This window comes from Capricornis sumatraensis, chromosome 10 (genome assembly GCF_032405125.1).
Source record: "Capricornis sumatraensis isolate serow.1 chromosome 10, serow.2, whole genome shotgun sequence".
In the NCBI taxonomy this organism is placed as follows: Eukaryota; Metazoa; Chordata; class Mammalia; order Artiodactyla; family Bovidae; genus Capricornis; species Capricornis sumatraensis.
Genome location: NC_091078.1, coordinates 15662173 through 15688627, shown reverse-complemented (window position 1 = coordinate 15688627; position 26455 = coordinate 15662173). Strand labels below are relative to the sequence as shown.

At 50.6% G+C, this 26455-nt stretch overlaps 1 protein-coding gene across 12 annotated transcripts in view; it reads right to left on the bottom strand.

Annotated features, from left to right (window-relative positions):
- Positions 1-553: 553 nt before the first annotated feature.
- CAMK2G (calcium/calmodulin dependent protein kinase II gamma) overlaps positions 554-26455 on the bottom strand; it is a 54990-nt gene continuing 29088 nt past the window's right edge. For 4 of the 12 annotated variants that reach the window (XM_068982522.1, XM_068982525.1, XM_068982533.1 and 1 more), the window contains 10 exons: positions 24100-24162; positions 22154-22197; positions 11809-11877; positions 10645-10689; positions 8677-8725; positions 7397-7510; positions 5361-5436; positions 4912-5006; positions 2980-3224; positions 554-2498 (listed from right to left, as the gene is read on the bottom strand). In XM_068982522.1, coding sequence (XP_068838623.1) covers positions 2992-3224; positions 4912-5006; positions 5361-5436; positions 7397-7510; positions 8677-8725; positions 10645-10689; positions 11809-11877; positions 22154-22197; positions 24100-24162 — 788 coding nt within the window. In that variant the 3' untranslated portion in view covers positions 554-2498; positions 2980-2991. The remainder of the gene's footprint in view (positions 2499-2979; positions 3225-4911; positions 5007-5360; positions 5437-7396; positions 7511-8676; positions 8726-10644; positions 10690-11808; positions 11878-22153; positions 22198-24099; positions 24163-26455) is intronic. The other 8 variants (XM_068982523.1, XM_068982534.1, XM_068982526.1 and 5 more) reach the window with 7 other exon arrangements.

The following is a 26455-nucleotide window of genomic DNA, read 5'->3' as shown; positions in this document are numbered from 1 at the left end:
TGCTCCCCAGCGCTCGGCTGAGCCGCGACCTGAGAGACAGCCGGCTGCGCGCGGCCCCGGCAGAGGCGCCCCCCTCCTTCCCGCGCGGTGGCACAACCTGGCGAGCGTCGGCGGCGCGGCTCCCGAGGCCGGGGCGGGATCTTCCACTCGGCCCGGCGGAGGGGGAGCCGGGCCGGCACACTGAGGGGCGGCGGGGGAGGGGGCTGGGCGGCCCTAGACGGGGGCGGGGCCCGGGGGCGGGGCGAGTCTCCGAGCTCACCGCCTGAGAGCGCAAGTTCTCCCCAACCCCAGTCCCAAACTCGCCCCGGCAATACAGTGGGGTGATTGGAGGCTGATGAACTTAGGAGGAAGTTTTATTCTAAAATGGGTCCAAAAGGAATGGGAGAAGGTCCAGCTCTCCACCAGAAGCCTTGTAACCCAGGCTGTTAAATCTAAACCTCTGGCCATAAGCCTCCGACAGCAGTAACACAATGGACTGTTTAAAGGTTATTTTATTAAATATCTTCAGTTCAAGGTTTCATTGTAACAAAGCTATGAAGGGTCTACCAACATTCAGAACAAACACTATTTTTAAATTATTTCTATGTCATCATGCAAAAATTCTGCATCAAATGCCTTCCATTTCCTGTTTAAAAGGTGGTGTTGTTGTTTTTAAGTCTATTGTCTATAGATGCTGACATTAGCCCCAGAAGAGGAGTAAGAATGCTAAGAAGTGGGGCTGGAGCAGCCATATGAAGCTATGGGTCTTAATGAACTCTAAGACCATTTGTCTTCAAGCCAGCAAAACCAAACCCTGTGGTGAAGGTGTCTGCGTGCTGGTACTGCAGGCTGCTGGGCGGGAGACGGCGGGGACCCGGGGGCTGGGGCATGCAGGAGGTGCTCTGAGGAGCCTGGCTAAATCCAAGCACCAGCACCTGTGAGTCTGCTCTCTTCTCAGCTGGCTCCAAGGTAAACCTGTAGCTTTGCCTCTTCTCCCAGCTCCTGTGCCTCCTTAAGGCAGTCCAGGGAGCTGGGGTCTACCCATCTCTCCCCGAATAGTGCAGACATTTGTGCAGACAGACCTGCACAGTTGTTTGGGGGGAAACCAAAGCCATGACCAGTTGCTCCTCCATTATCATCTCTGCTATCTGCTTAGAGTATACATTCTTCCCTCCTGGAATGGAACTCCTTGAGCACAGAGAGGGACAACGAAGGTAGGAGCCTTGGCTCTGGACGTCTCTTTTGGGTACATGCAGGTGAGACGGGGGTGATGCCCATGCAGATTGTCCAGCAGTAAGTCTAAACTTCAGTTGGTCAGTAAAGAAGTCTCTTTATAGAGGATACCTCTTCTTGCCAGAGTAGCCAAGTCAGTCTCAAAGACAGGAAAAGAGATTGGCGTGCAGCAAGGGAAGAGTAAGAAGGGAGGCAGCCCTGAGGGCAGCCTGAATGCATAGAAACCATCAACTCAGTCCCGCTGCCTCACTCCTCCCATCCCACAGGAGCACTTGGCAGAGGGCCCAGGCCCAGATGAGAGTCAGCACAGGGACCACCACCAAGAGAAGGCAAGACAAAGATGGTCCAAGTCAGCACGGAAACAGAACTGCCAAAGGCGGCAGGGGGAGCCCAGACCAAGGCCTGGCTCTCTCCTTGCTAAGTTATAAGAAAACAAACACAAAGCAAAGCGGCAACCCCTCCCACTTCCCAGCTGCTAGGATTGGGCCTCAAGATCAGAGCCCACGTGCATTGTGCATCCTATAGAAATGGATGAGCAAGTGAGTGCATGTCAGACTAACACGAGGTTTCTCATCAGCTTCGGAGCAGACACGCTTCTGCAGCACCAATTCTCTTCCCTTCTACGCTAAATGGTAGAGTACAGCAACGTCCGGGCCCTGCTTCTCAGTCCTGAGGCCACTGCTTCTCAGCTGCCTCCACGGCAGGCTGGGAGCTCCGCATTCTCTCCCAAGTAGGTCTGTTGGCCATGGTGTTCTCATAAGCCTCATTCTAGGCGCGTATACAAATTCTGAAGAAGTCCATTCCGAGACCTGGGGCAGGCAGGCCATCTCAGAGGCTGCAGTCACATCACACAGCCCCCAGAGCTCTGTCAGAGTTCTTGCCTGGTCCCGAGTCCATGGAGGCCAGAGGCCGAGCTCACCTCTTCAGGGCTGGTGGGTGAGCCCACTGCTTGTGCCAGGATGGGCATCACACAGACTCCTGCCTTCTTGCCAGCCCAAGGGCTGCCGATGGTTTTAAAACACATCATGGTATGGATCCCACTTTTTTTTTTAACAATCTTTTTTTTTTTCTTTTTTTCCCCCTTAAATGTAAAAAACACCTCGGTACAGCAGAGACAGACACGAAGGGCGGGCGGGAGGGCTGCATGCAGGGGCGTGCATTGGCTGCTGCCGCTTTGTAATTTAATTGTTTTAAACCTCAAACGAACAGGACTGCCGCTGTCACTCAGGCCCTCCAGAGCCACTGGCTGCGAAGGTTTGACCTCCGGCTGGGATCTCCTCATGCCCCTGTCAAACAGGACAGACGTGGTAACAGGACAGAGGACAGTACGCACATTGGAGTTCCAGAGACTTAAACACATTACACACGTGGCCAACTCTGCCCGAGAAGGTGGAGGATGGGGGAGAAGCTAGTATTTAAACATAACATCGCCTCCCATTTGCTGAGCACTTACTGATTTACTTACAAGGACCTTATTTAAATCTCACAACAAAGGAGGCAGGCACCGCTCCTTCCCTCTTTTTAACAGTTGAGGAAAATGAGGCTTAGGGAGGGGAAGTAACCTGTTCAAGGTCACCCAATGTAGTGTCATGGAGCCAGACCCAAGTCTGTCTGACTTGAGAGCATAACTTATTGCAACCACCACACTGTCTGGCCTTCACTGCGATTCTGGGCTGGCCCGAATGTCCTCCCCCAAGGCCACCTCTCAGCCCCTTCTTCCTCCTCTGACCCCACGTGTCCCAGCCCCCCACTCCCCACCAGGTGCACCTGTGGCTGAGCTCACTGCAGCGGTGCGGCAGGGGCCCCTGAGCAGTGATAGTGGACATTGAGCCACTTGCCATCCCGGCGATGCCAGACCCGGGTCTCCTCCGACTGGCTGGTGCGAGGCCGACCCTGCCCATCGATGTACTGGGTGAGGCGGATGTAGGCAATGCAAGCCGCGTCCTCTCCGATCACGTGGACGTGTGGGTTCAGGATGGTGGTGTGGATGGGCTTGCTGTTCTTGGACAGGACTGTAGTGGGCAGGGTGGGGTGAGGTAGGTAGGAGGGCGTCAGGCCTGGGGACGGGCATTTTCCTCCCAGCCTGCACTTCCCAAGTCTCACCCTCTCTCCAGTAACCATTCTGGGAGTCGCCAAGTTCCCCCATACACTCTCCAGAGGCTGGGAAACCCCATTAGATTAGTTTCAATTATTTAAAAGGAAGAGAAAGGTGGGGAGCAGTGTTAACAGCAGCTAGTATTTTAATCAGACAATGTACTGCGGGTTTTACATGCATGAGCCATATTCCTTGGTCGATATTATTTTCTTCGTTATAAGATAAGGAAATAGGCTCAAGGAGGTTAAGTAAGTAATTTGCCCACACAACATCTGAACTCAAGATTATCTTAACGAAAGACTATGATGATCTTTCTTCCCCGACAGGTGGGTTTAGATTTCATAAGCCTTGTGTGTGCTCAGTCGCGTCTGACACTTTTGCAACCCTATGGACTGTAGCAGGCCAGGCTCCTCTGTCCATGGGATTTCTCAGGTAAGAATACTGGAGTGGGTTACCATTTCCTTCTCCAGGGGATCTTCCCGACCCAGGGATCAAATCCTTGTCTCCTGTCTTGGCAGGTGGATTCTTTACCATTCTGAGTCATCTGGGAAGCCCTCATAAGGGTTGGCTTGTCCCTAATTAAGACTGTAGAGCAAAACCAAGAACTTAAAATATTCAAAATTGATTTTGATTTTTATAAAGGCCCAAAGTTAAAAAAAAAAAAAAAAAGCAAAGCACCAAGCTGAGGGTACTCCCAGAGCCCCCAGGATCCTCTGGGGGGAAACCAAAAGAAGATGTGTTGCCATTATCAGCAAACACCATGAACTGTGTTGCTTTTACTGAGATTCACAGTTTAGTTCAATTCGAATGTCAGGGGCTACACGAGACCTTTCAGAGAGTTTCTGTGCGCTCTGGAATTGCCTCTGGCTAATAGAATTACTTAGATAACCTAGGGTTTATAACTGCAGCTGAGACATGGAGAGGATGGTAGTTAGCAGAGAAAACAGTGAGAAAATAAAATTCAGGGCAGGATGGGGAAGGCCCAGGATAAAGTGGGAAAGACGAGGAAAAAAAATAAGGAGGGGGATGGTCTTAGTGGAAAGAAAGATGGGAGGAGGTGATGAATTAGCTTCTTATCCTCTGGGACTTCCAGGAACTGTCTGGAGCACAACACCCCAGCCACCCACCCCTAGCCAGGACTCCTGAATCCCTCAGTGGCTGGAAGGAGGACCCTAGCCACAACTTCCGATCTCACAGTCGCCAACGGTGCCGTTTGCACATTCTTATCCTGGTTTTAATTTCCTCTATTGTGAAACCTGCAGACACAGAGCTTCATTATTAGTCGTTGATATCATTTCAATCTAACCTCTCACGGTTTCCAAGTATCTTGGAAAGAGGTAAGGCTTAAACAAATACAGTGGCCTTGATTACTATACAGCGGCACTGCTGCAGAACAGAGGGGCACACGGGGCTCTGGGAGGAGGGCCTTTGGAGATGCCAGCTGAAGACCATCCTCAGGCCCCTGGAGGCAAGCACACAGATCAGGGTGCAGCAGGCAGGCCCAGTAAGGGAAAAGCGGGTGGCTGGAAAGAGGAGGTGAGCAGGGACAGAGGCAAGGGGGTGAGGGGCAGGCAGGAGTATCTCAGCAGCACGAACCCACTCACGATTCTCAAAGTAAAACTTATGGAAATCCATCCCTTCCACGAGGTTACCCAGGGCCTCAGGCTCAAAGGAAGTGAGGCCTGGATCACAAATCTTCCTACAGGGGAGGGAAAAAAAAAAAAGCAGCCTGTCAGTCTTATATGAGAATTATTATCTATCTTCCTCCAGGGGCAGCAGGTGAGCTGTAGGCTGGGCCTGACAAGATGGCTGAGATCTCAGGGCCCTGCCAGCTGAGCAGCTTAGCTCTACCTTTGCAACCCACCAGCCCAGGCACCATGGGTGGGCTCAATCACCAACATCTACCTGGAAGGGCTCTCAGGGGCCTGGTGTTTAACTCAGATGCTGTGCCCAAGGCCCAGCCTTCTCTTTTCCCTGGGTCCCAGCTGCTTTTTGAAAGGCAGGAAGGGCTTGAGAGATGACTTGGATCTCAAGGAAATGGGTCTCTACTCACGTGTAGGCCTCAAAGTCCCCATTGTTGATGGCCTCAATCAGTTGCTCTGTGATCTTAATGATCTCCTGTTTCCGCACTGTAGGGGGAAAAATCCAGCAATTTACCCATGTGAGACTGGGATTCTCCCAGGTGACACAAAGCCCTCCCGAATCCATCAGAGAATCCCCTGTGATCTCTTTGACAAAGACATCCCTCTTCTCTCTTTAAGGCCCTTCTCTGGAAAAGCGAGCCTACCGTTCTCTCCCTTCGCCCTCTGTTGTCCACAGACCTAATGACCCTTTTGTCCTAAAGCCCGCCTTATGATCCTCTGGCCTTTGCCTCCCTCTCCATCAATAACCAGGATGCAGAAAACACTCTTGTCTTTAAAGCAAGGAGCCTGACACCCTGTGAATACTCTGCCCTCAGTCTTTGTATCCCATCCCCACAGGTTCAGGCTCTCAAAGAAGCATCTCCTGGATATGGCTGTTTCCACCACTCATTTCTCTCACCTGAAGGGGCTCAGTCAGGTCTCAATTACCAGCCCACCCTCCATCCCCTCAGCCCTCACACAGTGGTCCAAAACTTAGCCCTGGGCACCAGCCAGCCTGAAATCAGACTCTAGCCAGGGTTGAGGAGGGCTCCAAAGAATGAATAGACCCCTGGGATGGATGCTTAATTCTCTTCGCCTTATTCATCTCCTCCACAGGGCTTTTTGGGGTAAAGGGCCTTGGAACTTAAACACTCTTTTTAAATGGAGCCTCCTACCAGCTCCGTTTACCCTTGGAAAAACTCTAAATCTCACACCAGCTCTCAAGCTAGGATGTGTCCCTCAGGAAAACCAAGGACAAGGCTCAGACTGACAGGCAGGCAGAGTTGGTGCCCTCAGAGTGCCCCCCACCCCAATTCCAAGCCAAGGGACTGCTGATGACACCTCGCTCTCGTGGGCAGCTCACTTACAGGGAGCGCCACTATTAGCAGAGGGTGCTGCCAGGGTAAGGGAGGCCCAGGCTAACCCTGACCGGAGCCCCAGGCTGGCCCAGGCCATGAGCGAGAGGCTGCAAGACAAATGTGAGCATTAGAACAGCACAGCCAAGGGGCACAACTGGGAGAGGACAGTGCAGCCAGCACAGGGCCCCACAGGCATTGGCACCATCAGGAGGGCGGCTCGGGTGAATAAGCAGGAGGGTAGGGGAACCACAGGGCTTCATCCACTTTCTAAAGGCAAGCAGGTATATGCACACGCAGACACACACACACGCAGACACACACACACACACACACTCTCTCTCTCTCTCCAACCCCACCAAGCCCATCTGCAAGACCTGACTGGGGCCCTATGGGTGAAGAGGCTCGTGTTTAGAAACTCTAGAAGTATCGATGGTAGGAGGGAAAGCAGCAGACGAAGGCATCCTCTACAAAAACACAACTGAAGATGTAAATACAAGCTACCACTAACCAGCTAAGCATCGTATCAAGACATTCCACTATCCCATTTATATTTCTGAGGTGAGTGTCATTTGATTACCACTTTACAGATAAAGAAACTGTAGCTCCAGGAGGTTAAGCTACTTCACGCATTTTTGAAGGTAGTGGAGCTAGATTTAAACTCAGGTCAGTCTCACCCCAAGCTCTTAGTATGATATTCTGCTGACCCTCAAGAACCACTGAGGGGAACGCGTTTTCTTGACTATGAATTTCTCCACCACCTCACACCCACTCTACCATGGGCCTGACTTCTGACTCCACCTTTCTTCCCGCTCAGCGCTGAGACAAGGCCCTCTGCATATCCCACTGGCTTTCTACTCCTTCCCTCCTGCCACTTTCTTCCACCCACTTTTCTTCATGTCTTTGGGCCCCAGTCTCAAGGACCCCTGTCTGGTCTTAACAGCACCTCCATTCAGCTCCCCCACCCAGCAGAGGCTGAGCTCCCGAAGCTGTAGTCACTAGATGACAGCTGGGCTGGGCTGACAGCTCTGGGTGGTGGGTGGGGGGATCCCTGAGGGGCTTCAGGACGAGCCAGGGAGACCGAAGCCAGAATGTGCCTCCCTCACACTTACTGGCTGAGGAGCAGAGAGAAGGCTGGGGCTGCATGCCTGCAGAGGGGGCTGTCCTGTCCCGGGAGCTCCGTCCTTCAGGCATCGAGCTGCCATTCCCAGTGCGGAGCGGGGCAGCTAGCCAGCCAGGGCAGGGCAGGGCAAGGCAGAGCAGCCAAAACAAACAGAACAAGGCAGGTGAGCGAGCAAGCCGGACAGGACCCGAGCCCGTGGCACTGAAGAACCGAGGCATGGACCTGGGGCCACGTCCATGCTGCCAGAGAGGCCTCCCGGCTGAAAGCCCCGGAAGGGGCACAGACCTGGGTTTGCGGCTTCCAGAGGAGCCTTCCAAGAGCCTGTACAAGGAGCCCTAGTCTCAGGGAAGATGTTCTAGGGACCCACGCTGCAGGGTCGAAAGCCCAGCAGTGACGGAGCCGCTGACTCTACCAGTATCACCAGAACTGAAATGACCTGATCTCAATCCCGGCAGCCCTGAAGGCACTGTTCTTTGCTGCCTTGTGTGTTTCTGCTTTCTCTTCTTGATTACCAAAGGTTTGCTTGCTCCCTTATTGCCTCGGGTGTGCTCTCTCAGCTGTGAGCTGCAACATTCCTCCGACTTTTCTGAGAACCTGTCCTAAGGTCACTTAGGACAAAGGGAGCAATCCCAGGAGGCCAAACCAAAGAGTCGGACAGAGATTCACAGTGGTCTAGCCTGCCATGCCTTCCCACGTCCCCTGGCACTCTGGCCAGGCCCAAACTTAAGCTGGTGTCCTCACGGGACCACTGGGGCAGGGCCAAATGCGGTTCTGACTCCGTCACTCATGCCAAGGCTTTGTGACGAGAGTGACCCACCAACCCCAATGTGTCCAGGACTGTTCTAGTTTTAGAGCCCAAAGTTCTACATTCTGGGGAATTACCTTAGTGCTCGGGAAACTGGGATCACTAGTGACCTTGTTAATGGCTCATGACATCTGCAGGCCACCTCTGCGGGGACTCAAGATGTCCCTGATCTGGGATATCACACTGTAGCAGACAGGAGCAGCTCTCTGAGCCCTGGGCCTCGACAGGCTTGGGAAAAGCCCTCATTTAACTATCCTGGACATGAGGTCAAAGAAGAGAAGCCACCTGCCCAGCCCAGCAACACGAGATAGGGGCCTCATCCCTGGGCCCATGGAAAGTAGCTTTTAGGCCAAACCCTCTCTTGGGGTACAAGGAGCCACCAATCTCAGTTCTGGGGGCAGATGAGGCAGGTGCCCCCTCGGGACACTGCTGGGGCCCCTTCCCCACTATGGGCCAATACCTACCTTTGAGGTCCTCATCTTCCGTGGTGGTGTTGCAGCTCTCTGTGGAGCCCTGCGGGCCAAAAAGAACAAGTTTCTATAAACTCAGGCCCTTGGAAACCAGAGGAACCAAGCAGAACAAAAGCAGAGTACGTGTTCCTATGGGAGCTGCAATGTGACTCTTATAAAACTCTGATTCCCAAACACCCTCCTAAGTCTTCCCTAACTCAGTAAATGTACCACTTATCCAGTTGTTCAGGCTAAAATCTGGAGGTCTGATTTTATAATATGCTGATGCCTTTCTTTCTTCCCCTCATGTCCCAATTATCCAATCGAAAACCAAAAATCGGTCAGTTCTACCTCCAAAATAAATCGCGTCTGACCTCCTCTCTTCCAATGCACAGCTGAGCCCAAGATACTAACATCTGGAACCTGAACTCCTACCATAGCTGCCTGGCCTCCCTGTCTCCACACCTGCCTCTGCCCCAAAGTTCTTGCCCATAACACGGCCAGCCTTCCGATGTGTAAATTGGACTCCATTACTTCTCCGTTATGGGTTTCCCTCATAGCTCAATTGGTAAAGAATCTACCAGCAATTCAGGAGACCCAGGTTCGATTCCTGGGTGGGGAAGATCTCCTGGAGAAGGAAGTGGCAATCCACTCCAGTATTCTTGCCTGGAGAATCCCATGGACAGAGGAGCCTGGCAGGCTATAGTCCATGGGGTCACAATCACGCCGCCACCCCTCGGCCATGGGGTCCTCCTGGCTTCTGGCCCTGACCTCGGGCGGGGGGTAGCTCCTCTCGGCCGCGCTATGTGCACCGTCGCAGGACTCCACCAGGACCTCGTTGGTGGCTCAGACGGTAAAGCATCTGTCTACAATGCAGGAGACCCAGGTTCAATCCCTGGTTTGGGAAGATCCCCTGGAGAAGGAAATGGCAACCCATTCCAGTACTATTGCCTGGGAAATCCCATGGACAGAGGAGCCTGGTGGCTACAGTCCATGGGGTCGCAAAGAGTCGGACATGACTGAGCAACCTCACTTTCACTTTCTTTCACTCCCAGGCTAAGAGCCTCTTAACAGCTTTTTTGTTGCTGCTGGAAAAAATACAAACTGGTATCAAGCCTGACAGCAGGTCCCGCCTGCCCCTCAGGCTTCACCCCCCTCCTGCCTCCCTCTCCTTGCTCACCATGCTCTGAGCTCTGATTTCCTCTGCGCCTGGCCCTGACCCCTGCATCCTCACTGTCTAGGGCACTCTGCCTCAGGGTCTACCCAGCTGCCACCTTCCAGTTGTTTAGTGTTTTAGCTCAACGATCACCTCCTAAAGGAGGCCCTTCCCGACCACTCAATTAGAGCCCCCGTTCATTCTCTATTTACTTTGTGACATTTTCTTCATAGCACTTATCGCTACTGGATTTTATCTTATTTGTATAGTTTTTGGTTTATCATCTGCTTCCCTTACACCTGTGGAGAGAGATTTCCTCTTGTCACCTCTGTAAACCAGAGCTGTGGATGATTCAATAAATATTTACTAATGGTAATGAAAATAAGGAGACAAGGATATTGAGGGCATCAAGGAGTGAGGCAATGGACAGCTAATGCTCTAGGATTTGTATGTTTTTGCCTCTGTTTAACTAGCTCATGTTTACTCTCATTTAAGCTTCACCAGTCATGGAGGAAGATTCTATTATTAGCATCCCCAGTTTTCAGATCAGGAAACTGAGGTGCAGAGTGGGAGGGTGACTTGTCTAGTGGCCCAGGGCCAGGATCCAAATGCAGACCTGGTGCCTCTAGAGCCTGAGCTCAGAATCACTGAGGTACGATGTCCTTCCCAGGAACACAGTGACGACAGGCCATATGCTGCCCCCAGCCAAGACTGCAAACACCGTGGCCCCTAGGTGCAGCCGTCTCCAGGACCCTGAGACCCTGTGGCCCAGCCCACCTGTTCCCTGCTGACCTGGAAAGCAGGAGGCCAGCTCGGGAGCCACTCACCTTGATCCCATCGGTAGCGTTGTGTACCACGGTGGTTTGTGGCTCCTGTTAGAGAAGATGACAGTTACCCTCCTGACCTGGGAACGGACCTACGGCTCTCCCCTGAGGGACCCCAGCCCTCGAATATTGACCCTATGATGACCACTGAGGCCTGCTCGCCAGTCATTCTTACAAAATATCCTGGTTCAACTGGGTACCAGGCAGCTGGAAGCCCCAGATTTAGGGGACAGCACTGGCTGGTTAGGAGTAGAGGCCTAGTACTTAATGGAAGCAGGTACTGCGGAAGCTGAGGACAAGGGCCCCTGCTCTCAAATCCAGCCAGACCTGAGTGTCCTTTCTCCCATGGGACAAGTACCCTGGAGCAGCTGTGGGGCTGAGGGCACAGGCTGGGCCTGGCCAACAGTGCTCGTCAGGGGCTGTGTGGGAGACAGGGATACTGGGAGAGTGGACTGAGGTCTCCCAGAAAGATTTACAGGAGGCCCTCAGCGAGTTGAGCCCAGACTGCTGCCTGTTCCACCCACCCCTGCCTCTCTCCAAGTTCCTGTCCTCAGCAGGCAGCTCTGGGGGACAGAGTGCAAGGAGGAGGAGCGGGGGGGCAGCAGCACTGGTTCCCCTCCCTCCCTCCCAGTTACCCCCCTACCATCTCCACTTAGCAGCAGAGGGGGACCTGAGAGCACATAGTGCCCTTGACTGAGCCAGGACAGAACTCAGACAGCATGGGGGCTTCCCAGAGACCTCAGCACCATCCAGAGGTGGGGGACTCCAGGCCCCCTTCCTATTTATTGCTTTGTCAAGGAGGGGCTGAGGCAGATTTTACAAGGAGGCCTTCAAGAACTGAGATACAGAGCCCAGGGAAGCTCCTACCCTCTCCCTTTAGAAGCAGCTCACCTTCCTGGCCACCCAGCAGACCCATTCGGGGCTGGGAGGCTTAGCTGAGAGCCCTGATCACTCTTCCCCCCCAAGAGCACAGAGAGCAGAGTTATACCATGCAGGAGGGAGCATGGCCAAGCAGGACCATGAGGGGGCAGTACACAGAGCCACCTGCTCTATAGGGATGAGGAGGGAAGTGGCCAAGGAGGCCTGGCAGCGGGGGCAAGAGAAGGAAGCGGGCAGAAGCGGGAGGCAGCCAGGGGCAGGGGCGGAGAAGCCGTAGTCAGGAGGTACCATGGCCGTCTGCAAGGGCGCGGGCTCTTGGGCTGGGCTTACGAGACTGTTTTTGTTGTTGCTCTGTGGCTGAGACAAGAAAACAGATGGTTTAGTTCCTCTAGAGTCACCGAAGTAGATTGGATTTGACTCCCAGACCTCCCTTGTCCCCTAGCTTGGTCCGGAGGCGCTAGACCTGAGGTGGGCTAACACTCCCGTAACACTCTGGGGTGGGAACAATGGCTGGATAGATGATCAGAGAAGATTATTTGGAGGGACCCAGAGACCTAGCCCTGGAGGCATCCTCAAGGTGGAAGGAGCCCAAAGACTCGTTTCAAAAGCATCTCTCCAGAAATCTTTGCTGATGCTAGGTGCCCTGTCATTGTACAATCACACTTGATGCAGAGAAATTCAGATCTTCTCACTTTATAGGGGGAAAGAAATGTAGTTTATGAGAAAGCAGAACAAAATTCAGAAACTCTGGGTCCCTGTGGGCAGTCCCCTGCTGCCCTTTCAATCTGCCACCTGCATTTCCTTCCCCTTACAACACTAGATTGAAGCCTGATCTGAAGAGGAGCAAGAAGAGAAAGAAAACTTGGTCGAGGAGACAGTATCCACAGAGGAAAGGGGTGGAATTTGACTCTGGATACAAAAGGCAACCACTGACCCGGGGGGGCAGACACAGGGCTGTGCTGTTGGCCTTTTTGCCTGGCTGATCTTAGACAGGATCAGCTGGGAATATGGGCAGAACTCCAGAGAACAGCAGGTGAGTCCAGGTGGGAGCTGTGTCAGCAGTCCTAGTCCTCAGGAAACAGCAGGCTGCCTAGCAGGCCAATAGCAGCAGACCACTAGGCTATCTCCTTGCCTTTTAGAATATTACACTGAGCGGCACAGCAAGGGAGGCAGGAAGAAGATGGCGAGGAAGAAAGGAGGCCGATCTCCAGGGCAAGGAGCCATACTGATGCTCTCTGCCTCTTACAATCCCCTGACCAATAAATACACTGAGTCTCACTGGGAGTCTCTGTGTAACCGGGGGCCACTAAGGAGAAGCCTGATGCCTGTGAGGTCTTCAACATGCAGACACACAAATGTCTAGCAGCCATCAGTGTGCGGGGTGCCAATGACGGCACACTGGCAGCTAGGACGTGCTTTTTCTCCCCCAGAACACATCCAGGAAGCTCTCCAGACTGTCCTACTTATTCTTGCCCGGAAGCCTCTTTTGTGGCCCCTCGGACCACACCTGAAGCTGTAACTTGTTATCAGTGGTTGAGGCGTTCCCAAATCTGGGGCTCGGCATGGAACCTCAAGCCAGGTACCAGGTGCTTTAAGTCTCTGCTGAACTCTGCAGGCTGGAGAAGGGGGCCCCAGGAATAGACAGAATGTGGGCCTAATCTCACAAAAGCTCTGCTCTCTTCCATATCCCCCAAAAAGTGCAGAGCCCTCCTCACTCAGCTGCTGACATGGACCTATTTGGGGCTGATTGAACAAAGCCATTCTGTTTGCAAAGTTGAGACAAAGACCCTGGCATGGGGAAAGGACTGGATCGTGTCTGTAAAACCTGCCATGTCTGTGGAGGGCTGAGATGTCACCCAGGTAGCCCCACCTCTGGCTTTAGTATCAAGTTGGCCAAAAAGTTCATTTGGGTTTTTCATGATACCTTATGGAAAAATCCAAATGAACTTTTTGGCCAACCCAATAGATGTTTCATAAAGATTCAGGCTGCTGTATTCCCCTGGGTGCTCTGTGTCCCTTGAGAAAGAAGACAAGCTCTGAAGCCTTTCAGCTGGTGCCCCTGTGGGTGGGGTGGGAAGGACAAACACTGGGCACAGCTGGCTAATGGGCACCAGCACAGGGGAAAGCTGAGAGAATGAGAGTGAAGCTCAGAGCCTCCACCTGGCTCCCCGACACTCCACACAGAGGGCCCCTGGCTGCCGATCCGTAGGAAATAATGCTCGTGCCCAGTGAGCAGGGCCTCTCCTCCCGAGCGACCATGAGTGAGGGTCTCCCCCTGTGCTTGCCACCTGGCCCCGAATCCCTACCAGATTTACATCCTGCCCCGGGGCTGCTGGGGGCAGCCCAAGCGCTGCAGCAGGGAGTGCCACACCACACCTTCCAATGCCTAGTTCTGAGGCTGCCGGGTGACCTCGGGCATTGGACCCCGCCTGGCAGGACAGGCCGCACCTGCCCGCACGGCACAGACATGCAGTGAGGATGAGGGAAGCACACGCACATGGCAGAATGGGTTTGCGTGGCTGGCAGGCGGGCGCAGGCAGCATGGAGCGGGCGGATGGGTGGGCAGGCAAGGCTCACCATTAGGTGCACGCTGGAACTCGACTTCCTTTTCTGGACACACCACAGCGAAAGGGAAAGAGAAGGGGAAAGAGGAGGTAAGAAGAGAAGCACAGAGACGCTGCAGGTTAGTGCGCCAGCGTGGGCTCTGCCTCAGGAGAAAGGAGGAGGAGGAGGAGACCTGGAGTCCAGCACCAGAAGGGTTAAAACAGCATCTAGCTGGACAGGCACACACATCCCTCCAGACCCAGAGAAAGGGAGGTTCACAAACACTGAGTATATTCTGAGGTGTCTCAGCTTTGCTCAGAAACTTCTTTCATGGAGATTAAGTCACAGGTCTATGAAAGTGAGTAACATTTTGCTGCAAAGTTATAGGTTTCAGCTTATTGAGCTCACCTATAGGATTATTTTTCTCACTACTACGTCTGCCTGAGAGCTGAGTGAACAGTTACTAGGTAAAGAGCCAAAGCTGCTTTAACAATGCTTCACTTCGGAACCTTGACTTTTTCACTGCACATCGATAACTTTTCAGATAAAGATGTTGGGCTTTTGAAAATCATTTGACAAACATCATATTTTGGCACCCATTTCTCTGTTGCTATGGCCATGCTCATTTATAAGATTTCATTGTTTTATTGCATTTTGCAATTAGGGGGCAATGGAACACCAGGAGTGCAGGTGATTAAAAGTGCAGTGATCACACGGACACAAAGATGCCAACCACAGGGAATGCTGAAAGCACGGATGCCTTAGTCTCAACTAGACGCTCAAAAACTTTATGTTCAGATATAAACAAGCAGAGAAAAATAAAGACTGTATGGAACACTGAAAATACATCTCAGAAGACTATGTCTAAAAATTGAAAGGCAATTAAGAATTTTATCATCAGCTTGCCGGGAGACAGGAGTCCTCTTTGAACATGTCTGTCTTTTGACTTGCATATTCACGAACATACCCAGCAAATGCTTGTTGAGGACTATTCTAGGCATGGTGAACACAGATAGATGTTTCTGCCCTCGAGAAGTTGATATTCTACTTGAGAAGACATTTTTGAGAATGTGTTTTTTTTTTTTTTTTCCAAAAGAAGGGGACTACAAGTATTTAAAAGGATGCTCACAATTTAGAAATAGATCTAAGGAAAAAGAAAGTCTAAATATAATGAGGCCTCTTGCTTTTACCCTTTCATATGTACTCACATAGGAGATTTTACTTCCAAGTTATCCAAAAAAGAGCGATTTGCTTTACATTCATATATGTTTATCACTTTATCCAACCAGAGGGTTAACACTTTGAAGGAAGGTCTGTATCTTATTTGTCTTGGCAATTGAGCAAAATGTCTTAGAGTTAACATTCGATCAACAAATGTTTGCAGAGTTAAACTGGGTTTGTTGACTGTTACTGTGGTTTTCTCCTGGGTTAAAGCAGAGCACAGGCTTCTAACTAGCCTGGAATCCCAGCACCAAAAACTCTGTGGGGGCACAGCCCAGGGCTGGTCTTGTCAAAAGCCATGCAGGTTGCTTTCACTCACTTCTTGCCTTCACTTTCTGCCGTCTGCTTCAACTAATGAGGAATAAGTTCCCAATTTGCTCCCAACTGGCTCTTTTTTTCCTAAACTGCCCTGTAGGAAAACCCAAGATAATCCTTTCTACTCATGGGTTAGTTTCTACCAGGTAAGCAGACTTCTTTCCATTTCTTTCTCCATTCCTTTAGGGCTTTGCCCGCAGCTGTGCATAGCTGGCCTCCTCCCCTGTAGCCAGCAGTACTATTTAATTTCCAGATCATTTTTTAAAGAACCACACCTCACTTATGTTTAACAATTAAACGTTTAAAATTTTAAACCAAAAGAAGGTTCAAGTGTCCTTCCCACACTGAAACATTCAAACAGTACTTAAGGAAAATAACAGGACCTCTCTCCCTTTTCTTTCTCCTCCCTTCCTCTCTCCCTTCTTTCCTTATTTCTCCCTCCTTTTCTTCCTTCTCTCTCCTTAAAGACTGGATGGCCATGCTGGCCTGGGACTAGTGGAATGCATATATTATTCTCAGTGAGAAGTCTGTCCTCATAAGCGGCTCTGCTCCTCCACAGACCCCGGGTCACTGGCATCTACCTTTGAAGAAACCTAAACAGAACCTGAAGTCCCCATATTCAAGTGCACAAGGAAGACTCGCTGCTCAAACCAGTGCTAATATCCGAGAGCGTCTGTGAAAGCTTCTGGACAGCAAGAAAGAAATCCCCCTATGGACTCCCAGCAGGAACTGGGGAGTGGGGTGGGGCTGGGAAAGCAGCATGGGGTCTAAAAGAACGGTCTGGGATGCTGACAGCTCACGATCTTCTGAGCAGCTTCACAGGTCTCCCTCATGACACAGGTTATCACCTTGACGTTCAAGAAGGCCCAGAAAAGAAAAACCCTGCACCTTGCCTTGTCCTTTCCTTCCGCTTCTGGGGCACTTTTATCCAACCACGCTGTTCCTTATTATATACTTATTCCTCATTATAAAAGGACCGCAACCACATTACAAGCAGCTTGGAAAAGAGGGGGAAAAACACCCAGAATCCTATCAGTCTTGCTAGTCTTTTGTGTATCCAATTTAAAAATATCATTGTAAGCTGTATCTGAGTTTATCCTTCCTTTCTTTTAATACCTTACTTTAAAAATAAAAAGCATCTTAATTTTTCTTCTGATTATCCAAGTAATACACACTCTAGGTGAAAAATGTAGAAAATACAGAAAAGTATATGAAATAAGTTTCCAAATTCCCATCACCCAGTGAAGCTACTATTAACACTTCAGTGGGTTTTCTCCTGGTTCTTTTTCTATTCACCTATTATACACTGAATATACTCTAAAAAACTTTGTTTTTTTAAACAAAATTTAGATGGTAGTGTATGCATAGCTTTGTACCTCATTTTTCCACTTAAAACATTTCTGTCATTATATAGTCATAAAAATTAATAACTTTTTAATGGTCAATTAATTTCCCATAATTATTTCATCATTATCTTATTGGCTTTTGATGTTCCCTATGTCATTATCTTGTCAGCTTTTGATGTTTCTCATCTTCTCATGGTTATAAATAACATCATGTTGAACATCTTTCTGCTTTCAGTTTTTCCATATTTTGAATGATTCCTTTAGGGAAAATTCCCAGAATTAGAACTAGAGGGTAAAATAGGAACACTTTTATGACTTTTGACACACAGGCTGTTTTAGGAGGGGGTCATTCTGATTTACACCACTACCACAAACTAAAGAGTCAAAAAATGGGGACCTCCCTGGTAGCCCACTGGTTAAGACTCTGCCCTCCCAGTGCAGGGTGCACAGGTTCGATCCCTGGTTGGGTAATTAAGACCTCCCATGCTGCGTGGTGTGGCCAAAAAAAAAAGTGAAAATGGGACTGCATTTCAACCTGCCTCTGACATCAGTGAGACTAAACATCCACATTTGTTGACCCATGTTACTTCCTCTTTCATATTGTTAGTTCATCTTCGCTGACCATTTATCTGCCAGGTTTTAGGGGGTATTCTTATTTATTACAGAAAGCTCTTTTGCATAAAAATATTAACTCATCCCATCAATGGGCTTCTCTGGTGGCTCAGGTGGTAAAGAATCTGCCTGCAATGTGGGAGACCTGGGTTCAATCCCTGGGTTGGGAAGATCCTCTGGAGGAGGGCATGGCAACTCATTCCAGTATTCCTGCCTAGAGAATCCCCATGGGAAGAGGAGCCTGGAGGGCTACAGTCCATGGGGTCACAAAGAGGAGGACATGACCGAAGCAATGAAGCACAGCACACCCCATCACACCTGCTGAGAATATTTTCCCCAATCTCTTATTGGCCTTTGAATTTTGGTTGGTCATGCCCTTCTTAAAAACTTGCATCTTAGTTTCTGGTCCCACCTCTATATTTAAAGTCTTTTCTCAAGCATAAAACTCATTTATGGAGCACTCAATCAGGGTCAGACCCTGGGCTAGGTTCCCCAAAGCAATTTAACTGCTGTTTCTGTTTGCCTAGCCTGCATTTCTGTGTTCCTGTAAGGACTGGCTTTGTTGTACACTTCTGTTCTTTGTCTACCTCTTTCTTCATTTCCCTTGCTGATTCTTCTTCCAGCCTCTTGTTTAACCCTGAAATTTTTGCCTTTTCTGGACTCTTTAAACCTTTGTGTGCTTTGGATTCCTATGGAGGAATGGAATTAGTCAGATTCTTCCTTCCACCCAAGGCTTCCTGAATCTGAAATCCGGGCTGGACCCTGACATCTGTGTATTTTACCTAGCTCCTTAGGCTAGTCTTACATAGCTGTGCCTGAGGCAAGGAACTACAAAGTTCTGCTAGAAACCTATTCCTTAATGACACCTTTAACCTTCTTCTCACCATCTCAGCTGTCACTGCTTTATTTCAGGTCCTATTTTGTGCAACCACTCTTTGCTTCTGCCATACAAAAGCTAACAGAGTTCCCAGAATCATCATGTTGTTTCAAACTCATGTATCTTCACATGTGCTTTTCCCTCTGCCTGGAATGTCTTTCTCTTCCCTCCCCTTAACTTGGCAAAATCCAACTAGTCCTTCAAACTCAGTTTCCTGTTCTGGCTCAGATGCTGGTCTCTCTGCTCCCCAGTGGCTATCCTGCATGCACCTCCCTCCTTGCTTGACCTTAACAGACCACACCAAAACTCATGGCTTCCCTGTTTCTCTCCCACAGGGAACATTTTAAAGGATGGATCATGTTGCTGCCTTCCCAGCTCCTCAGACCCAGAACTGGCTGAGTAAATGGACTCATGAGATTCACGCATGTGAGTCCCCCTTTGCACATCCGGTGTTGACCTCCCTGGGCTATACCAGCAGCCTTAACGACCTCTCCACCCATTTCCTGGCGGTCTACTCATTGAGAATCTGCCTGCCAATGCGAGGGTCACAGGTTCACTCCCTGGTCCGGGAAGTTCCCACATGCCGGGGAGCCACTAAGCCCCATGTGCCACAACTACTGAGCCAGTGTTCCAGAGCCCGCGGGCCACAACTACTGCGTCCCTGCGCTGCAACTGCTGAAGCCAGTGCGCTTACAGCCTGGGTTCTGCAACAAGAGAAACACTGCGTTAAGCTCGTGCACCGTAACGAACAGTAGCTCCTGGCAGCCACAACTAGAGAAAGCCTGTGCACAGCAATGAAGACCCAGCAGAACCAAAAGTAAATAAATCAATCTTAAAAAAAAAAAAAAGACCTCTCTACCCACATCTCTACCTGTCTCTGAGTCTCAATGTGGTTCAAAAGAAAATGTCTCTTCCCTCTAAAACATTCCTTCACTACTCCCCATTCCAGCAGAAATACCACCATTTCTTTTAACAGTCCTGAAACTTTGACATTACCTTTGATGGACCCTATTTTAATCCCTGAAACCAATGGGAACATCCTTTGTCATACCCCTTATCAGGGCTAATGTCTAATCCAAGCCTGGCACTCATGGGTAGAGCTGGACCAATGACCCATAGGCAGCACCTATTCCAGCTGGTCGGTTTGTGCTCCTCTGGTTAGTTTGAATATTAACTCTATATTTCTCATTGTCTTCACTTCACCCTATACCCAGACTATAATAAGCCCTAGTTGATACTTCTGTGTCTAGCTCCTACTGTCAACTTAAAAAATGCAGTGTGAGAATTGTGAATTAAGTATTATTTGGGGCAAAAATGAGGACGATAGCCCAGGCGACAGCACCTCAGATAACTCTGAGAAACTGCTCCAAAGAAGTAGAGGGGAAGGTCAGTATATGTGTGATTTCGGTAAAGAGGAAGCACATGCAATCAAACACATATATTTTTTTTTTGCAGAAGGTTTCTGCTAGTCACGAGGAACACTTGTCACCATGAAAGATTTTAGTGGTTTTCTAGATATGGGAAGTTATAAGAATGAACTGGGCTCATAAAACTGGCTCCTGATTATATCTAACTATCTGAAGAGCTGTTCTGCCAGTTTTTACCAGAGCACAGAGTGCCTCGTTGCAGCTCTCCACCCTGAACTCCTTTCAGGGGGTGTTGAAAATTAGTAGCTGCAGCAGCATATGATTTAATCCTTGTAGAGGTAGATGCTAAGTACCAATGGCAAGTGCCAATTTGTGGTTGACACTACCATCCTCTATTTACCCTTACACACTCAGCCAAGTCTTTCGAAAACATCACTCTTAACCTTCCCTGCTCAGCGGCCTACGGTGTTTCCTGTGGTCTAACACACAAACCTCCAATTTCTCTGCCCAACCAGACCAATCCAGCTGTGTTTTCTGTATCCCTTTACCATATATTCCATGTTTCAGTTGAGCAGAGAACATCAACATGTATAATAGAACCTATAAAAATATTTTTTTGTTGTTTTTAAGTTACAGAAGTAATACATTCCCATTTTAAAGAAACGTGTACAAGTTAAAAAAAAAAAAATAATGGTGTGTCTCCCCATCCTGCCCTTGCCTCCAATTCCATTTTCTAAAGGCAATCACTGACTTGGGTCCAATCTCCCTACATCCTGTAGCTTCCTCCAGTAGGTTTCTTCCCAGAAGCTTCTTGGACTGAACCATCCCTTGTAGGGTCCATGTACCATTCAGTGCTTAACTGATCCCAGCTGTGTCCACTTTCCTTTTCAATTAACCTTGCAACCTCTTGAGGTTGAATGTGATCTGCATCTCCTCTTTATACCTCTTATGTGCCCCTAGCACTGAGCCTCTGATAGGTATTTAATAAACACTTTGTGAAGACAGATTCTAGCTTCTTCTCCAGAAAGACACATGCAAAATCTCTAAATAAACTAACCACCTTTTCCTAGGGATTCCCAGGTGGCTGAGTGGTAAACAATCCACCTGCCAATGCAAGGGACACAGGTTCAATCTCTGGGTCGGGCAGATCTTCTGGAGGAGGAAATGGCAACTCGCTCTAGTTTTCTTGCCAGGATAACCTATGGACAGAGGAGCCTGGCAGCTATAGTCCCTGGGGTCACAGAGAGTTTGACACGACTGAGCAACTAAGTACACACACACACACCTTTTCCCTAACTTGGCTCCACCATCTAGTCCACAACCCTGAAACTGAGGGGCTGCCAATTAACCCCAGCTCTATGTCAGCAGGTATGTGTGGAGCCCAAGCTCCCCTCCTTAGGGCAGAAGTACACGGAAGCAGGCATGCAAAGAATGAGAGACAAAGGAAGGGATAGGGGCAGGGAAAGGGGCACAGGTCTATCTCAGCGGGGAACATAAGATCCCAGGGAAAAGTCTAATTTAAACTTATGTCTTAATTTAAAGGTTTGCATGATAATGGTTTGAAATTCTCTGCGATATAAGTTGGTAGGTTTCAAGATAGCATGAACTCCTATCTATCTCCCCAGCCCAGGGCGCTTTCTGCCCACAAAGCATCTAAGAACACCTTGAGCTTTGTGTGGACCCCTCTACCTTGGCCAAGCAGCCACCCTCACTGAGACTTCCTGTTTATGGGGCCTGGTCCCTCCTCTTGCCTTGATCCCCCAGAAAAGTTTCCCTCACCAAATGAAGATGAGCTGTGATAACCAAGTCCCTTGCCTGTTTCTAAGGCACCTATGTCTCAAGACAGTTCAAGAAGCTTTCCCTCAACGGTATCTGAGCTGGGTTCTGGAAGTGCTTTGGAGATCAAAAAAAAGAGAAAAAGGATAGTAGCTTCAGGTGCCAAGGCTTGTGCCTTGAGTCAACCAGGCAAACTTTGTTTTCCTTTGATTAAATGGGTTTCTACTTTTAAAAGAAAATAAGATTAACCAATAACCTAAAAAACCCAGAGAGTCAAGCCCTGGAGATAAAACCTGTGTCTGGAAGTCAAGTTCAGGATTCAGTCCTAGCAAACTATAGTTTGAATCACCTCCCCTGAGTCTTTCCAATCAAGCTAGGGTCAGGTGAAGCATGTATCCCTCTGCCCTCCCAGGCCAGTGGAACCTGCTGTTCTGAGCACAGAGGTTTCTGGCTTAAAGCAAAAAGCAAGGATAGGGAGGTTCTTGGGGAAAGGGGAGACAAAGTGCCAAGGAGTCCCAGGAGTGACTTTTCAGGGAGAGGGGCCACACTTGGGCTGCAGGAGTGGAGACACCTACCTTGACACCGCCGTCCGACTTCTTGTTCAATAGGCTTTTGGCAGCTGTGAAAACAAAGAGAAAAATCAAGTCTCCTGCATTGTACCCTCTCTTCAACCTGAAGTCTGGCAGCTGGATCCGCAAGAGACTGACATATTTGACAAATGAGGTCCTTCCTGAGGCCCCAAAGCAAGAAGGGCATCTCAGGCAGCGTCAGATCCGTAGGGTGGCACCCCAGGATCTCCTCTGCCATGGAAGAGGACTCAGCAGAAACAAGGACACTCCGGGCTTGGGAGAAAACCACAGTCAACACTGGGGCTGCCTGGGCGATTGGGAACTCTGCCTTCAACAGCTTCCACCTAGGCCTGGAAGCAGAGTGCCAGGGTGAAAAGTGAGGGCTCCACCCCTAGATGCCGTGGAAATTCTCAGGACGGCCAAGCTGCAAGGATGCAAGACATCTCCTGAGTGTTCTCAAGAAACAAGAGTGGCACAGTTCACGAAGGAGACCAGACGTGAGGACAGACAGACACAGACACAGAGACCAGGACCACCTACAGGAGGGTTTTGCCGGGGGGCTGAAGCCTTGACTGGGCAGGTCCTCAATGCCACCCTTTCCTCAGAGTCTAGTCTCTGGATCCACTGAGCAGAAAGGACTGGGCAGACAGACTCTAGCCAGGGACAGGCTGATGCTGATGAGCTCCACTAGGAAGGATGGTGATGTCTGTTGGCCACAAAGGCCACAGGAAGGTGGCAGGCAGTGGATGGGAGATTCCAGGGAGATGGAATCAGTCCAACTGTCTGTCCACCTTGACTCTGATGGGCTTGCATCTAGGGTCTACCGCTTGCTAGCTGTGTGAGTTACTTAATCTCTCTGAACCTGTTTCTTTATCTATAAAATGGGATCGTGGCATGAAAAGCACTTAGCAGAGTGCCTGGCACACAGCAAGCACTCAGCAAGTGTTAACAGCTGTCACTACTGCTGCCATTCTTCCCTTCAGGTGGCCATTCCTATCCAATCTGGGTCTCCCGTGAGAATCACAACAACTCTGACCTCCAAAAACAGACTTCGGTCCTATCTCCAGTTAATGCTGGGGTGATCTGAAAAATAATTTTTTTTAATGCGCTTACTACTATGCCTGACCAGCCACTGTGTTAAGTGCTTTACCTACATCAAAGTTCTCAACTCTGATAGTACATTAGAATCACTTGGGAATTTGGGGGTGGGGGGGAAAGCTTATACCTATCCCATGCCTTAGGGATTCTGCTTTTATTTATCTGGGGTGGGGTCTCAGCCACAGGAATATATTTTTTGGACAAGTCTTCTCCTACAGGCAGCGTTGAGAGCCTTAGCCAAAAATGATTTTAATTGTCATATTATTAGCTCCATTGGAGAGATGAGGATACTAAGGCTGGGAGAGCTGCTGTGACTTGCTCAGGGTGAGGCAGGGCTAGGATCCAAACCCAGGGACGGCTGTCTGCATAGCTTCTGCACTCTATTGCCTTCCAGACCCAGAGGCTTGCAAGGCCAGACCTCATAATTTTGAGGGGCGTGGCTGCCCCCGCGGCGGGGCGGGGCCTACCAGTGCGGCTGAAGCCTAGTCCTGGCCCCCAGCGCAGGTCCCAGCCAGGCCAGGGTTGTCTCGGGTCGCCTTGGCCGCAGCCCTCACAGGTAGGCCAGGCTGTCAGGCGGGCGGCGCGTTGGGAGGAAAGCCTCCTGCTGCCCAGCTCCACGTCCCCAGGCTATTGCCTCCTGAGAGTTGGCAAGCGCCCAGCATGCACGGCTGGTTAGGGGGCTCCGTAACACCGAGGCGCTCGCAGATGCCAAGTTAGGTGGTCCGTCCGGCATGCCCATCTCAGCCCGCAAGCATGGGACTCGCCTCCCTGGTGAGCGGGCCTGGCATGCTGGCCCTCCTGGTGGGGTGGCAGGGAGCCGAGGCAGGCGGTCGGGGAGGACTCATGCCACGTACCTTGCCCGGCCAGGCCGGCGGCGCTCGCGGCAGGCGAGGCGGGGGCGGAGCTCTGCCTGCCAACTGAGGGGATACAGTCTCTCAGTGCACAGAGCTGCCGCAAAGCCACGGGGGCCAGTCAGCAGCGAGCATGCCCCAGCGCGAGGCGCAGGAACCCGCTGCCGCCGCGCACAGCAGGATCCGGGCGGCGTGGCCAAGCCGGCCGAGCTGGGGGAGCGGAGGCGCCAGGGGCAGGCTGGTGAGCAGGTGCAGCCAGCCCTGCAGCAGTCTGGGGACCTGAGAGGGCCAGGCTCGGGCAGGTCGCGGGGAAATCCCGGGGCTCCACCTGTCCCATGACCACCTCGGGTGGAAGGTCTGCAGGCCCAAACCTGACCTGGAGAGAGGAGGCCGTCCTTTCCGAGGCAGCCCTGCCCCAGCTTAAGGCTGGGAGCAGTCGGAATCTTATCTGCAGACCTTCCTCTCGAGGGGACCTAAAGGAGGGCATTTCCAGATGGCAGCCCTTTCCTTTGCCCACATTCCAAATGGTAGAGAGACAGGCACCTGGGGCCCGGGGAGGGTCTGTGGCCCTAGTTCACAGCCCGCAGCTTCTCAGAGACACAGGTCACTTTCCCTCTTCAAGGCAGGTGGCCAGGAAAGGCTTTATTCACAGTGTTCCAAAGGTGGAGATGCCCAAAAAATGAGCCCCCAGAAAGAAAATCAAGGCTGCTAAAGCAATACATTCTAGAAGCCCCTATTTCACCATTAGCCAGCCTGCTCGAATCCAGGGATAAGCTGAACTTTCTACTTGGGATCAACTCAGCAAACAGTCTCACTTGTTCCTGAAGAAGCACACCAAGTGCCCTTTCTTCTTGATTATATCTGTACACACCTCTTTCTACAGAAGCTTCTGGAGACAGGCTGTCTTCACCTGTCCCAGAGTCAGGGCAGAAGAGGTTATCCTGGAATGCTTGCAACATTTTTTTTTTTTTTTGGGTCTCTTGAGCCAGGGCAAAGTGAGTGTGAAGGCCAGACAGAGTCTGAGCAGCAAGGACAGGAGGCTCTTTAGGGACCAGGGAAGGTGCTGTGTCCTAACAGAGACCGAGTTCCTGAAACTAGGACACCAATTTCCTGAAATGGACAAGAAGAAGCTGACGCGGAGGCTGTCTCATGGCCGGGCACATGCTATCGATTTCCTAGCAGCCTGTTTCACGTCTCTTCTACTCAGAGAGAACAGATCACCCCACTCTAGGGTGGGCACAGAACTGCCCTTGAGCATCCTCTCAAAGGGCTTTCTTAAACCCAGAACATAGACTCTGTAAGCAGAAGTAGCCGACCAGAGGCCCAAGGGGGGTAACAGCTCCACCTCTGCTGGAGGTGGCTCACTGCGCCCTCCTATCCCCATCTGCAAGGCGAATCCAACACACAGCCTTTCCTTCACGGGTGCCCACAACGCAAGACTGAGCCCCAGCCAGGGCCACAGGTCCCTCTGAGGAGGACAGTCTTCCAGCTCACTGTCTAGTCCTGACCTTCCGGGGCCCTGTGGCTCGCAGTCTAGAGTTCATGAAACCCCAGAGGCAAGGCTGGAGGTTACCAGGAACTACTAGGGCCAGGCCTATGGACTCAAGTTCAAGGGAGCAATCTCTGCCCAGGGAGCCATCCACCTGAGCCGCCTGCACACCCCCTCCCCCACACTATGGCTGTGCAGAAGGAAAGCAAGGGCGGGAGTCTGGTTATGAGAAAGCAGGGGAAGTTCTGAACCAAGCCAGTGGGGCTCGGGGGGAGGGGGAGGGAGGACCAGGGGAAAAGGCAAGTTGGGAAGACACCTGTCTAGTCTTTTAAGTCCTGTCATTGCTCTTTTCCTCACAGAAAAGCCACAATGCTTCCCAACTGAAAGCCAACAATGATGAGGGCGGGGGTGGGGGTGGGGAGGGAAGGTGGAGTGTCTTGCATCTTAAAAAGAAATGTCAAGTGTGATTTACAAATTATTGATCCCAAGATTCCCAATTCCGCATACAAATTTAAGCAAGTTCCTTTCCCTCCATCCTGCTGGCTTGTTTCTTCATTTTTACGGTTGGTATCACAGAGAATATTTTAAGCATAGTCGCTGTAAATGGTTTAGACATCTAGAATGATTTCTATTAGTCATCGCTACTTGGACACAACAACGTAGAGATCGTCCCAGTCGGCCAATTAATGGGGGTAACTGGGAAAATTCACTCTATCTCTTCTCTTTCTTTTCCCAAGCACATCCTCCAGTGCCATTGAGACTGTCTAAAATCTTAAAGTGCTGAGAGTCTTCAGAGAATTAAGAATCCCCAAGGACAGCATAAATGGAAGACTGGGTAGGCTATTCTTTGTGAGGTTCTAGGAAACACCG